This window comes from Pseudophryne corroboree, chromosome 12 (assembly GCF_028390025.1).
Source record: "Pseudophryne corroboree isolate aPseCor3 chromosome 12, aPseCor3.hap2, whole genome shotgun sequence".
Classification (NCBI taxonomy): domain Eukaryota; kingdom Metazoa; phylum Chordata; class Amphibia; order Anura; family Myobatrachidae; genus Pseudophryne; species Pseudophryne corroboree.
In genome coordinates, this window is record NC_086455.1 from 3657654 (window position 1) to 3671367 (window position 13714).

The following is a 13714-nucleotide window of genomic DNA, read 5'->3' on the forward strand; positions in this document are numbered from 1 at the left end:
ACTGACACATCACCCATCTCCTGATATACTCTGTGCTGCTGTGGATCCTGCTCCTCCCACTATATAACTCTCAGTCTGTGGCTCCCTGCTGCCTCCATTCCCCTCCTCACATCACGTCACTGTCCCTGTCACATGCAGCCCTGTCCTCACTGACATCACTCATCTCCTGATATACTCTGTGCTGCTCGGGACCCTGCTCCTCCCACTATATAACTCTCAGTCTGTGGCTTCCTGCTGCCTCCATTCCCCTCCTCACATCATGTCACTGCCTCTGTCACATGCAGCCCTGTTCTGACACATCACTCATCTCCTGATATACTCTGTGCTGCTGGGGACCCTGTTCCTCCCACTATATAACTCTCAGTCTGTGGCTCCCGGCTGCCTCCATTCCCCTCCTCACATCACTGTCCCTGTCACATGCAGCCCTGTCCTCACTGACACATCACTCATCTCCTGATATACTCTGTGCTGCTGGGGACTCTGCTCCTCCCACTATATAACTCTCAGTCTGTGACTTCCTGCTGCCTCCATTCCCCTCCTCACATCATGTCACTGCCCCTGTCACATGCAGCCCTGTCCTCACTGACACATCACTCATCTCCTGATATACTCTGTGCTGCTGGAGACCCTGCTCCTCCCACTATATAACTCTCAGTCTGTGGCTTCCTGCTGCCTCCATTCCCCTCCTCACATCATGTCACTGCCCCTGTCACATGCAGCCCTGTCCTCACTCACACATCTCTCATCTCCTGATATACTCTGTGCTGCTGGGGAACCTGCTCCTCCCACTATATAACTCTCAGTCTGTGGCTTCCTGCTGCCTCCATTCCCCTCCTCACATCATGTCACTGCCCCTGTCACATGCAGCCCTGTCCTCACTCACACATCTCTCATCTCCTGATATACTCTGTGCTGCTGGGGAACCTGCTCCTCCCACTATATAACTCTCAGTCTGTGGTTTGCTGCTGCCTCCATTCCCCTCCTCACATCATGTCACTGCCCCTGTCACATGCAGCCCTGTCCTCACTGACACATCACTCATCTCCTGATATACTCTGTGCTGCTGGGGACCCTGCTCCTCCCACTATATAACTCTGTCTGTGGCTTCCTGCTGCCCCCATTCCACTCCTCACATCATGTCACTGCCCCTGTCACATGGTGCCCTGTCCTCACTGACACATCACTCCTCTCCTGATATACTCTGTGCTGCTGGGGACCCTGCTCCTCCCACTATATAACTCTCAGTCTGTGGCTTCCTGCTGCCTCCATCCCCCTCCTCACATGTCACTGCCCCTGTCACATGCAGCTCTGTCCTCACTGACACATCATTCATCTCCTGATATACTCTGTGCTGCTGGGGACCCTGCTCCTCCCACTATATAACTCTCCTGTGGCTTCCTGCTGCCTCCATTCCCCTCCTCACATCATGTCACTGCCCGTCACATGCAGCCCTGTCCTCACTGACACATCACTCATCTCCTGATATACACTGTGCTGCTGGGTACCCTGCTCCTCCAACTATATAACTCTCAGTCTGTGGCTTCCTGCTGCCTCCATTCCCTCCTCACATCATGTCACTGTCACATGCAGCCCTGTCCTCACTGACACATCACTCATCTCCTGATATACTCTGTGCTGCTGGGTACCCTGCTCCTCCAACTATATAACTCTCAGTCTGTGGCTTCCTGCTGCCTCCATTCCCTCCTCACATCATGTCACTGCCCCTGTCACATGCAGCCCTGTCCTCACTGACACATCACTCCTCTCCTGATATACTCTGTGCTGCTGGGGACCCTGGTCATCCCACTATATAACTCTGAGTCTGTGGCTTCCTGCTGCCTCCATTCCCCTCCTCACATTATGTCACTGCCCCTGTCACATGCAGCCCTGTCCTCACTGACACATCACTCATCTCCTGATATACTCTGTGCTGCTGGTGACCCTGCTCCTCCCACTATATAACTCTGTCTGTGGCTTCCTGCTGCCTCCATTCCCCTCCTCACATCATGTCACTGCCCCTGTCACATGCAGCCCTGTCCTCACTGACACATCCCTCATCTCCTGATATACTCTGTGCTGCTGTGCACATTCTGATGATGTGATTGGTTAGAGGCTGTGTGGATAGGCAGGAGAGGAATAGAGGGCGAGGTGCGAGCAGGAATAGAGGGCGAGGTGCGCTGGGAGACGGGGTGGGTTTCAGGAATCCATTTATTGTGTTTTAAAATATTATTTTTCTAAAAAACATGTACATGTCTGTATGGGGGCGGCGCGTCCGGTAATGAGACTTTTATTTACAGTTCAATAAGAAAATATGAAATTTGTTTTAGTATAAAGGTCCCGCCTCCGTCATGGGAGGGGCTCAGCGTCCACTCAGTTTATTGCGCCCGTGTAGCGTGGCTTCTGGGGAAGATGGCGGACTGATGTGAATTGTTAGACGCAGTGATCTGCCCAGTACAGATAAAGTCCCCAACAACGTCCTGATCCGCCCACTGCGGCCTGGATATCGTCAGCTCCAACCAGTGGGGGGGATCAATCACTGTCTGAGCCCACCGCGGCGGACCCCTTCCTCTTCCTCTTGCTGGGCTTTGGCTTGGCGTCTTCCTCCTCCTGTAAGTACATTATCACATCACACAATGGTGCAAGTATTATCCTGTCCCACCCCACCAAGAGTCCAACACGGGGACCACCAGCCCCTTCCCAGCATTACTGTGTACCAATCCCCTCATCAATGGTCCATAGTCCCTCTCACACCAGCCACCCCCACCACAGTCCCCACGTGGCCATCTCACACCAGCCACCCCCACCACAGTCCCCACGTGGCCATCTCACACCAGCCACCCCCACCACAGTCCCCACGTGGCCATCTCACACCAGCCACCCCCACCACAGTCCCCACGTGGCCATCTCACACCAGCCACCCCCACCACAGTCCCCACGTGGCCATCTCACACCAGCCACCCCCACCACAGTCCCCACGTGGCCATCTCACACCTGCCACCCCCACCACAGTCCCCACCCCACCGGGCCATCTCACACCTGCCACCCCCACCACAGTCCCCACCCCACCGGGCCATCTCACACCTGCCACCCCCACCACAGGCCCCACCCCACCGGGCCATCTCACACCCGCCACCCCCACCACAGTCCCCACCCCACCGGGCCATCTCACACCTGCCACCCCCACAGTCCCCACCGGGCCACCCCCCACCACATTCCCCACCCCACGGGGCCATCTCACACCTGCCACCCCCACAGTCCCCACCTGGCCCTCCCACACCTGCCAACCCCACCACAGTCCCCACCGGGCCATCTCACACCTGCCAACCCCACCACAGTCCCCACCGGGCCATCTCACACCTGCCACCCCCCCATCCCCCCACAGTCCCCACCAGGCCATCTCACACCTGCCCCCCCCCCCTTCCCCCACAGTCCCCACCAGGCCATCTCACACCTGCCCCCCCCCCCTTCCCCCACAGTCCCCACCAGGCCATCTCACACCTGCCCCCCCCCCCCCCCCCCTTCCCCCACAGTCCCCACCAGGCCATCTCACACCTGCCACCCCCCACCACAGTCCCCACCGGGCCATCCCACACCTGCCCCCCACCGGGCCATCTCACACCTGCCACCCCCACCACAGTCCCCACCGGGCCATCTCACGCCGCCAGCCCCCCCCCCACATACACACAGTACCCACCAGGCGCTCTCAGACCATTCACAGTCCCCACTAGCATCATGCAATCTCAAACCAGTCACCCATTATCCCCACCAGGCGCTCTCACCCCCGCGCAGGCCCCACCAGGCGCTCTCACCCCCGCGCAAGACCCACCAGGCGCTCTCACCCCCGCGCAGGACCCACCAGGCGCTCTCACCCCCGCGCAGGCCCCACCAGGCGCTCTCACCCCCGCGCAGTCCCCACCAGGCGCTCTCACCCCCGCGCAGTCCCCACCAGGCGCTCTCACCGCCGCGCAGGCCCCACCAGGCGCTCTCACCGCCGCACAGGCCCCACCAGGCGCTCTCACCGCCGCACAGGCCCCACCAGGCGCTCTCACCGCCGCACAGGCCCCACCAGGCGCTCTCACCGCCGCACAGTCCCCACCAGGCGCTCTCACCGCCACGCAGTCCCCACCAGGCGCTCTCACCGCCACGCAGTCCCCACCAGGCGCTCTCACCGCCACGCAGTCCCCACCAGGCGCTCTCACCCCCGCGCAGTCCCCACCAGGCGCGACTGGCGCTCTCACCCCCGCGCAGTCCCCACCAGGTGCTCTCACCCCCGCGCAGTCCCCACCAGGCGCTCTCACCCCCGCACAGGCCCCACCAGGCGCTCTCACCCCCGCACAGGCCCAGTCTCCCTGCGACTCACCGATGCGGTGCTGGATGCAGAGTCCTCTTCTGTGTTAGCCGGCTGCGCCATGTTCTTTCTACTTCGAGGACTCGTCATGGGACCTTTCCGCCGACTCTTGGGCGGCTTTGTTGAGTCTTCATATTCCTCCGCCAGTGAGAAAAGGTCGCTGAATCTGAGAGGACAAGACACTATCTAGGATCTGTTCTTTAATGTACGGATGCACTATTACCAATCAAGACGCCCTAAGACTATGCAGCGGAAGTGAACGACACAGCCGCGTCGGGCAACAGAAGGCCCCCACTGGGTGTTCTATACAGCACACAGCCTCAACCCCCAGGTGCGGCACTTACTTCATCTTGTGTGCCTCGTCGCAGCTGGCCTGGACATGCTGGAGGGCTTGTAGGATCGGCGTCTGGCTGAAAACTGAGCAGAAAACACCATTATGGGTCCAGCCTAGTAATAACTCTCATCCTCACTGCTGCCACGTCAGTGACCAGCACAGGGATGGATGGCCCCATGATAGACACGTCAGGATGCTAGCAGCATGTAACACACATCACACAGCACTCGGAGAGAATTCAGCTTCTTATCATTAATGAGATGACATTTGGGGGTAGCACTATGTGGAACGTATGGTTGATAACCATCCTCCACGGTGCCCCAGCAAACTGCAGATACTGCCGATACCTGCCAGGTGCCCCGGAACAGGGAGAAGAGGAAAAGACTGTCACATCAGGCTTGCAGTAGCACTGTTCCGCCACCAGGGGGAGCTGCAGCTCCACAGTCAGAAAGGAATCTCGTGCAATGTGGCTTCTAATACCAAAAACTTCTCATTAAAAGCCTAAAAACAGGGTCACATGGGACCCGAAAGGTTCTCTTTCGCTCTCCAGGACTGGACAACACCCTGTGAGACCTTACCTGCCTGCCGTGTGTTATCCCTGTATTACAATGACCCCCATATAACATTACATGCCGCCACTGACAGCTGCTGTGATCACTAGTGTTTGGTGACCTCTATATATAACATACAATGACCTCCATATAACACTACATGCCGGCACTGACAGCTGCTGTGATCACTAGTGTTTGGTGACCTCTATATATAACATACAATGACCCCCATATAACACTACATGCCGCCACTGACAGCTGCTGTGATCACTAGTGTTTGGTGACCTCTATATATAACATACAATGACCCCCATATAACACTACATGCCGGCACTGACGGCTGCTGTGATCACTAGTGTTTGGTGACCTCTATATATAACATACAATGACCCCCATATAACACTACATGCCGCCACTGACAGCTGCTGTGATCACTAGTGTTTGGTGACCTCTATATATAACATACAATGACCCCCATATAACACTACATGCCGCCACTGACAGCTGCTGTGATCACTGTTTGTGACCTCTATATATAACGTACAATGACCCCCATATAACATTACATGCCGGCACTGACAGCTGCTGTGATCACTAGTGTTTGTGACCTCTATATATAACATACAATGACCTCCATATAACACTACATGCCGCCACTGACAGCTGCTGTGATCACTAGTGTTTGGTGACCTCTATATATAACATACAATGACCCCCATATAACACTACATGCCGCCACTGACAGCTGCTGTGATCACTAGTGTTTGGTGACCTCTATATATAACATACAATGACCCCCATATAACACTACATGCCGCCACTGACAGCTGCTGTGATCACTAGTGTTTGGTGACCTCTATATATAACATACAATGACCCCCATATAACACTACATGCCGCCACTGACAGCTGCTGTGATCACTGTTTGTGACCTCTATATATAACGTACAATGACCCCCATATAACACTACATGCCGCCACTGACAGCTGCTGTGATCACTGTTTGTGACCTCTATATATAACGTACAATGACCCCCATATAACACTACATGCCGCCACTGACAGCTGCTGTGATCACTAGTGTTTGGTGACCTCTATATATAACATACAATGACCCCCATATAACACTACATGCCGCCACTGACAGCTGCTGTGATCACTAGTGTTTGTGACCTCTATATATAACGTACAATGACCCCCATATAACACTACATGCCGCCACTGACAGCTGCTGTGATCACTAGTGTTTGGTAACCTCTATATATAACATACAATGACCTCCATATAACAGTACATGCCGCCACTGACAGCTGCTGTGATCACTAGTGTTTGGTGACCTCTATATATAACATACAATGACCCCCATATAACACTACATGCCGGCACTGACGGCTGCTGTGATCACTAGTCTTTGGTGACCTCTATATATAACATACAATAACCTCCATATAACACTACATGCCGCCACTGACAGCTGCTGTGATCACTAGTGTTTGGTGACCTCTATATAGAACATACAATGACCCCCATATAACACTACATGCCGCCACTGACGGCTGCTGTGATCACTAGTGTTTGGTGACCTCTATATATAACATACAATAACCTCCATATAACACTACATGCCGCCACTGACAGCTGCTGTGATCACTAGTGTTTGGTGACCTCTATATAGAACATACAATGACCCCCATATAACACTACATGCCGCCACTGACGGCTGCTGTGATCACTAGTGTTTGGTGACCTCTATATATAACATACAATGACCCCCATATAACACTACATGCCGCCACTGACAGCTGCTGTGATCACTAGTGTCTGGTGACCTCTATATATAACATACAATGACCTCCATATAACACTACATGCCGGCGCTGACGGCTGCTGTGATCACTAGTGTTTGGTGACCTCTATATATAACATACAATGACCCCCATATAACACTACATGCCGCCACTGACAGCTGCTGTGATCACTAGTGTTTGTGACCTCTATATATAACATACAATGACCCCCATATAACACTACATGCCGCCACGGACAGCTGCTGTGATCACTAGTGTCTGGTGACCTCTATATATAACATACAATGACCTCCATATAACACTACATGCCGCCACTGACAGCTGCTGTGATCACTAGTGTTTGGTGACCTCTATATATAACATACAATGACCCCCATATAACACTACATGCCGCCACTGACGTCTGCTGTGATCACTAGTGTTTGGTGACCTCTATATATAACATACAATGACCCCCATATAACACTACATGCTGCCACTGACAGCTGCTGTGATCACTAGTGTTTGGTGACCTCTATATATAACATACAATGACCTCCATATAACACTACATGCCGCCACTGACAGCTGCTGTGATCACTAGTGTTTGGTGACCTCTATATATAACATACAATGACCACCATATAACACTACATGCCGCCACTGACGGCTGCTGTGATCACTAGTCTTTGGTGACCTCTATATATAACATACAATGACCTCCATATAACATATATAACAATATGGGATGTGGCTGAGGGATTTGGACACAAGGATGTCTTGATAGGAAGAAGATCTGGATGTGGGATTTCGGAAGAGGATAGACCAGCGTATAAGAGCCTTTGGCCGAAGCTTATGTTACTTCTATTCCGCTCTCCTAATGAATAGCAACTTTAATTGCTCCCTACAATCATTGTCATGACTAGAAAGGAGACTTCAGGACTTTACTTTAAGTGCAGAAACCATTGCTGAGGTCTGTAAGAAAAGTAAAACACCTTCGATGGGCCAAAGACTCCGGAACTGGACACTGGATCAGTGGAAAAAAGTACTTTGGTTCGACGAGTCCAAATATGAGCTTTTCGGAATCAGAAGACTACAGAATGTTGGAAGAATGTTTGGAGAACGTGTCTCAGATAAGTCATACAGTTACACGTCATGACTTGGGGTGGTTCTGGTGGAGGACAGGTTGGCGATTTAGTTCCATCAACTATGGATATAATGATAATATGACTAATACTGTTTCACATAATATTGTAACTAAACATTATCAAACTGGTTTATAATTTTATAGTAGAACATAAATTTCAGATTAAAAGGACTTTCATCAATGTGTCCTCCTCTGGCGTGTATCACTGGGTCACATAATTTGGACATCCGAGACACTGACTTTTCTAAAGTTTGGTAACTTATCCCTTTCCAGGTCTCAGACATTCCCATAAATCTTCACTATTTGTTGGAGCCATTGCACAAACTTTTCAGTCTAATTCATCCCAGAGGTTCTCAATGGGATGAGATCAGGTGGCTGAGGAGGCCACGCCATCATCTGTAGAACGTTCTGCTCTTCCTTACTTTCCAAATAACTGATAGACGGATGTGTGCTGAGGGTCATTATCTTGTTACAGGATGGAACCCTTCCCAATAATTCCACTTCCACTTAGTACAGCGTGATGTACTAACATACGGTGGTATCGTTTCTTTTCACTACATTTTGTTTTTTTATTAACAATTACTTTTCTTGGCCAAAGACTTTTGCACGCTAGTGTAGGTGGTGAGGACCCATGGGATGAGGTGGTGATGGGGATAGTATGTAGTGTGGCACCATGGGGATAGGAGGGTAGGTCTTGACAGTGGGCATTACACAGGGGTACGTGGCCGGGGCAGGAAGAGGACAGGTGGGGAGGACCCATGGGATGAGATGGTACATGGGGATAGGAGGGTAGGTCCTGACAGTGAGCATTATACAGGGATACGTGGCCAGGGCAGGAAGGGGACAGGTGGTGAGGACCCTTGGGATGAGGTGGTACATGGGGACAGGAGAATAGGGCCAGGCAATGGGCATTATACAGGGGTACGTGGCTGGGGCAGGAAGAGGACAGGTGGTGAGGACCCTTGGGATGAGGTGGTACATGGGGACAGGAGAATAGGGCCAGGCAATGGGCATTATACAGGGGTACGTGGCTGGGGCAGGAAGAGGACAGGTGGTGAGGACCCTTGGGATGAGGTGGTACATGGGGACAGTAGAATAGGGCCAGGCAATGGGCATTATACAGGGGTACATGGCCGGGGCAGGAAGAGGACAAGTGGTGAGGATCCATGGGATGAGGGTAGGTCTTGACAGTGGGCATTACACAGGGGTACGTGGCCGGGGCAGGAAGAGGACAGGTGGTGAGGACCCATGGGATGAGGTGGTACATGGGGATAGGAGGGTAGGTCCTGACAGTGAGCATTATACAGGGATACGTGGCCGGGGCAAGAAGAGGACAGGTGGTGAGGACCCTTGGGATGAGGTGGTACATGGGGACAGGAGAATAGGGCCAGGCAATGGGCATTATACAGGGGTATGTGGCTGGGGCAGGAAGAGGACAGGTGGTGAGGACCCTTGGGATGAGGTGGTACATGGGGACAGGAGAATAGGGCCAGGCAATGGGCATTATACAGGGGTACGTGGCTGGGGCAGGAAGAGGACAGGTGGTGAGGACCCTTGGGATGAGGTGGTACTAACAGTTTTGTTTGGTGTTGGACAGGTTCACTCTCAGATTGTCCAGATGTTCCAGGATCTGCTCCAGCGTCAGTTGGGCCAATTTACTGCTCGAACTCCGGAGACTGCAAAGAGGAAACAGCAGATTATACATCCATGTGCCTGACGGTCGCCGACCAGGAGAGGTCACACAGCACATCTCGCCTCCATCTGTGTCACTCACTGACCTCTCTCTCTGACCAGGCCTGTCTCGTCTCCATGTGTCACTCACTGACCTCTCTCTGACCAGGCCTGTCTCGTCTCCATGTGTCACTCGCTGACCTCTCTCTCTCTCTCTCTCTCTGACCAGGTCTGTCTCGTCTCCACATGTCACTCACTGACCTCTCTCTCTGACCAGGCCTGTCTCGTCTCCATGTGTCACTCACTGACCTCTCTCTCTGACCAGGCCTGTCTCGTCTCCATGTGTCACTCACTGACCTCTCTCTCTCTCTCTGACCAGGCCTGTCTCTTCTCCATGTTTCACTCACTGACCTCTCTCTCTCTCTGATCAGGCCTGTCTCGTCTCCATGCGTCACTCACTGACCTCTCTCTCTCTCTGACCAGGCCTGTCTCGTCTCCATGTGTCACTCACTGACCTCTCTCACTGACCAAGCCTGTCTCGTCTCCATGTGTCACTAACTGACCTCTCTCTCTGAAAAAGGCCTGTCTCGTCTCCATGTGTCACTCACTAACCTCTCTTTCTCTCTGACCAGGCCTGTCTCGTCTCCATGTGTCACTCACTGACCTCTCTCTCTGACCAGGCCTGTCTCGTCTCCATGTGTCACTAACTGACCTCTCTCTCTGACAAAGGCCTGTCTCGTCTCCAAGTGTGTCACTAACTGACCTCTCTCTCTCTCTCTCTGACCAGGCCTGTCTCGTCTCCAAGTGTGTCACTCACTAACCTCTCTCTCTGACCAGGCCTGTCTCGTCTCCAAGTGTGTCACTCACTGACCTCTCTCTCTGACCAGGCCTGTCTCGTCTCCATGTGTCACTAACTGACCTCTCTCTCTGACAAAGGCCTGTCTCGTCTCCAAGTGTGTCACTAACTGACCTCTCTCTCTCTCTCTCTGACCAGGCCTGTCTCGTCTCCAAGTGTGTCACTCACTAACCTCTCTCTCTCTCTCTCTCTGACCAGGCCTGTCTCGTCTCCATGTGTCACTCACTGACCTCTCTCTCTCTCTCTCTCTCTCTCTGACCAGGCCTGTCTCGTCTCCATGTGTCACTCACTGACCTCTCTCTCTCTGACCAGGCCTGTCTCGTCTCCATGTGTCACTCACTGACCTCTCTCTCTCTCTGACCAGGCCTGTCTCATCTCCATGTGTCACTAACTGACCTCTCTCTCTGACAAAGGCCTGTCTCATCTCCATGTGTCACTCACTGACCTCTCTCTCTGACCAGCCCTGTCTCGTCTCCATTTGTCACTCACTGACCTCTCTCTCTCTCTCGCTGACCAGGCCTGTCTCGTCTCCATGTGTCACTCACTGACCTCTCTCTGACCAGGCCTGTCTCGTCTCCATGTGTCACTCACTGACCTCTCTCTCTGACCAGGCCTGTCTCGTCTCCATGTGTCACTCACTGACCTCTCTCTCTGACCAGGCCTGTCTCGTCTCCATGTGTCACTCACTGACCTCTCTCTCTCTCTCTGACCAGGCCTGTCTCGTCTCCATGTGTCACTCACTGACCTCTCTCTCTGACCAGGCCTGTCTCGTCTCCATGTGTCACTCACTGACCTCTCTCACTGACCAAGCCTGTCTCGTCTCCATGTGTCACTCACTGACCTCTCTCTCTGACCAGCCCTGTCTCGTCTCCATTTGTCACTCACTGACCTCTCTCTCTCTCTCTCTGACCAGGCCTGTCTCGTCTCCATGTGTCACTCACTGACCTCTCTCTCTGACCAGGCCTGTCTCGTCTCCATGTGTCACTCACTGATCTCTCTCTCTCTCTCTCTCTGACCAGGCCTGTCTCGTCTCCATGTGTCACTCACTGACCTCTCTCTCTGACCAGGCCTGTCTCGTCTCCAAGTGTGTCACTCACTAACCTCTCTCTCTCTCTCTGACCAGGCCTGTCTCGTCTCCATGTGTCACTCACTGACCTCTCTCTCTCTCTGACCAGGCCTGTCTCATCTCCATGTGTCACTCACTGACCTCTCTCTCTGACCAGGCCTGTCTCGTCTCCATGTGTCACTCACTGACCTCTCTCTCTGACCAGGCCTGTCTCGTCTCCATGTGTCACTCACTGACCTCTCTCTGACCAGGCCTGTCTCGTCTCCATGTGTCACTCACTGACCTCTCTCTCTGAACAGGCCTGTCTCGTCTCCATGTGTCACTCACTGACCTCTCTCTCTGACCAGGCCTGTCTCGTCTCCATGTGTCACTCACTGACCTCTCTCTCTGACCAGGCCTGTCTCGTCTCCATGTGTCACTCACTGACCTCTCTCTCTCTCTGACCAGGCCTGTCTCGTCTCCATGTGTCACTCACTGACCTCTCTCTCTGACCAGGCCTGTCTCGTCTCCATGTGTCACTCACTGACCTCTCTCTCTGACCAGGCCTGTCTCGTCTCCATGTGTCACTCACTGACCTCTCTCTCTGACCAGGCCTGTCTCGTCTCCATGTGTCACTCACTGACCTCTCTCTCTGACCAGGCCTGTCTCATCTCCAAGTGTGTCACTCACTAACCTCTCTCTCTCTCTCTCTGACCAGGCCTGTCTCGTCTCCATGTGTCACTCACTGACCTCTCTCTCTGACCAGGCCTGTCTCGTCTCCATGTGTCACTCACTGACCTCTCTCTCTCTCTCTGACCAGGCCTGTCTCGTCTCCATGTGTCACTCACTGACCTCTCTCTCTCTCTGACCAGGCCTGTCTCATCTCCATGTGTCACTCACTGACCTCTCTCTCTGACCAGGCCTGTCTCGTCTCCATGTGTCACTCACTGACCTCTCTCTCTCTGACCAGGCCTGTCTCATCTCCATGTGTCACTCACTGACCTCTCTCTCTGACCAGGCCTGTCTCGTCTCCATGTGTCACTCACTGAACTCTCTCTCTCTGACCAGGCCTGTCTCGTCTCCATGTGTCACTCACTGACCTCTCTCTCTCTCTCTGACCAGGCCTGTCTCGTCTCCATGTGTCACTCACTAACCTCTCTCTCTCTCTCTCTCTCTGACCAGGCCTGTCTCGTTTCCATGTGTGTCACTCACTGACCTCTCTCTCTGACCAGGCCTGTCTCGTCTCCATGTGTCACTCACTGACCTCTCTCTCTCTCTCTCTCTCTGACCAGGCCTGTCTCGTCTCCATGTGTCACTCACTGACCTCTCTCTCTCTCTCTCTCTCTCTGACCAGGCCTGTCTCGTCTCCATGTGTCACTCACTGACCCCTCTCTCTCTCTGACCAGGCCTGTCTCGTCTCCATGTGTCACTCACTGACCTCTCTTTCTGACCAGGCCTGTCTCATCTCCATGTGTCATTCACTGACCTCTCTCTGACCAGGCCTGTCTCATCTCCATGTGTCACTCACTGACTTGTCTCTGACCAGGCCTGTCTCGTCTCCATGTGTCACTCACTGACTTGTCTCTGACCAGGCCTGTATAGCACCTTGGACAGGTCACACTGTGATATGCATGGGTGTAATATGCATGGGAGTAATGGGTGTGATATGCAGGAAAGGAATGATGTGATGAATACTATACACGTTACAGGCACAGCTGGATAACTCCAGAGTTAGCAGATGTATCTGGATCTATAGCATATTACAGTGCGGCACTGGTGTGGTGAGTTGGATCTATACCATATTACAGTGTGGCACTGGTGTGGTGAGTTGGATCTATAGCATATTACAGTGCGGCACTGGTGTGGTGAGTTGGATCTATAGCATATTACAGTGCGGCACTGGTGTGGTGAGTTGGATCTATAGCATATTACAGTGCGGCACTGGTGTGGTGAGTTGGATCTATACCATATTACA

The 13714-nt window shown here is 53.1% G+C and overlaps 1 protein-coding gene across 4 annotated transcripts in view; it reads right to left on the reverse strand.

The window, feature by feature from the left end:
* Positions 1 to 2190: 2190 nt before the first annotated feature.
* Positions 2191 to 13714, reverse strand: part of INTS3 (integrator complex subunit 3) — a 106468-nt gene continuing 94944 nt past the window's right edge. For all 4 annotated transcript variants that reach the window (XM_063946700.1, XM_063946701.1, XM_063946699.1 and 1 more), the window contains exons 27-30: positions 9743 to 9843; positions 4693 to 4765; positions 4361 to 4514; positions 2191 to 2607 (exon numbers count right to left, since the gene is read on the reverse strand). In XM_063946700.1, coding sequence (XP_063802770.1) covers positions 2530 to 2607; positions 4361 to 4514; positions 4693 to 4765; positions 9743 to 9843 — 406 coding nt within the window. In that variant the 3' untranslated portion in view covers positions 2191 to 2529. The remainder of the gene's footprint in view (positions 2608 to 4360; positions 4515 to 4692; positions 4766 to 9742; positions 9844 to 13714) is intronic.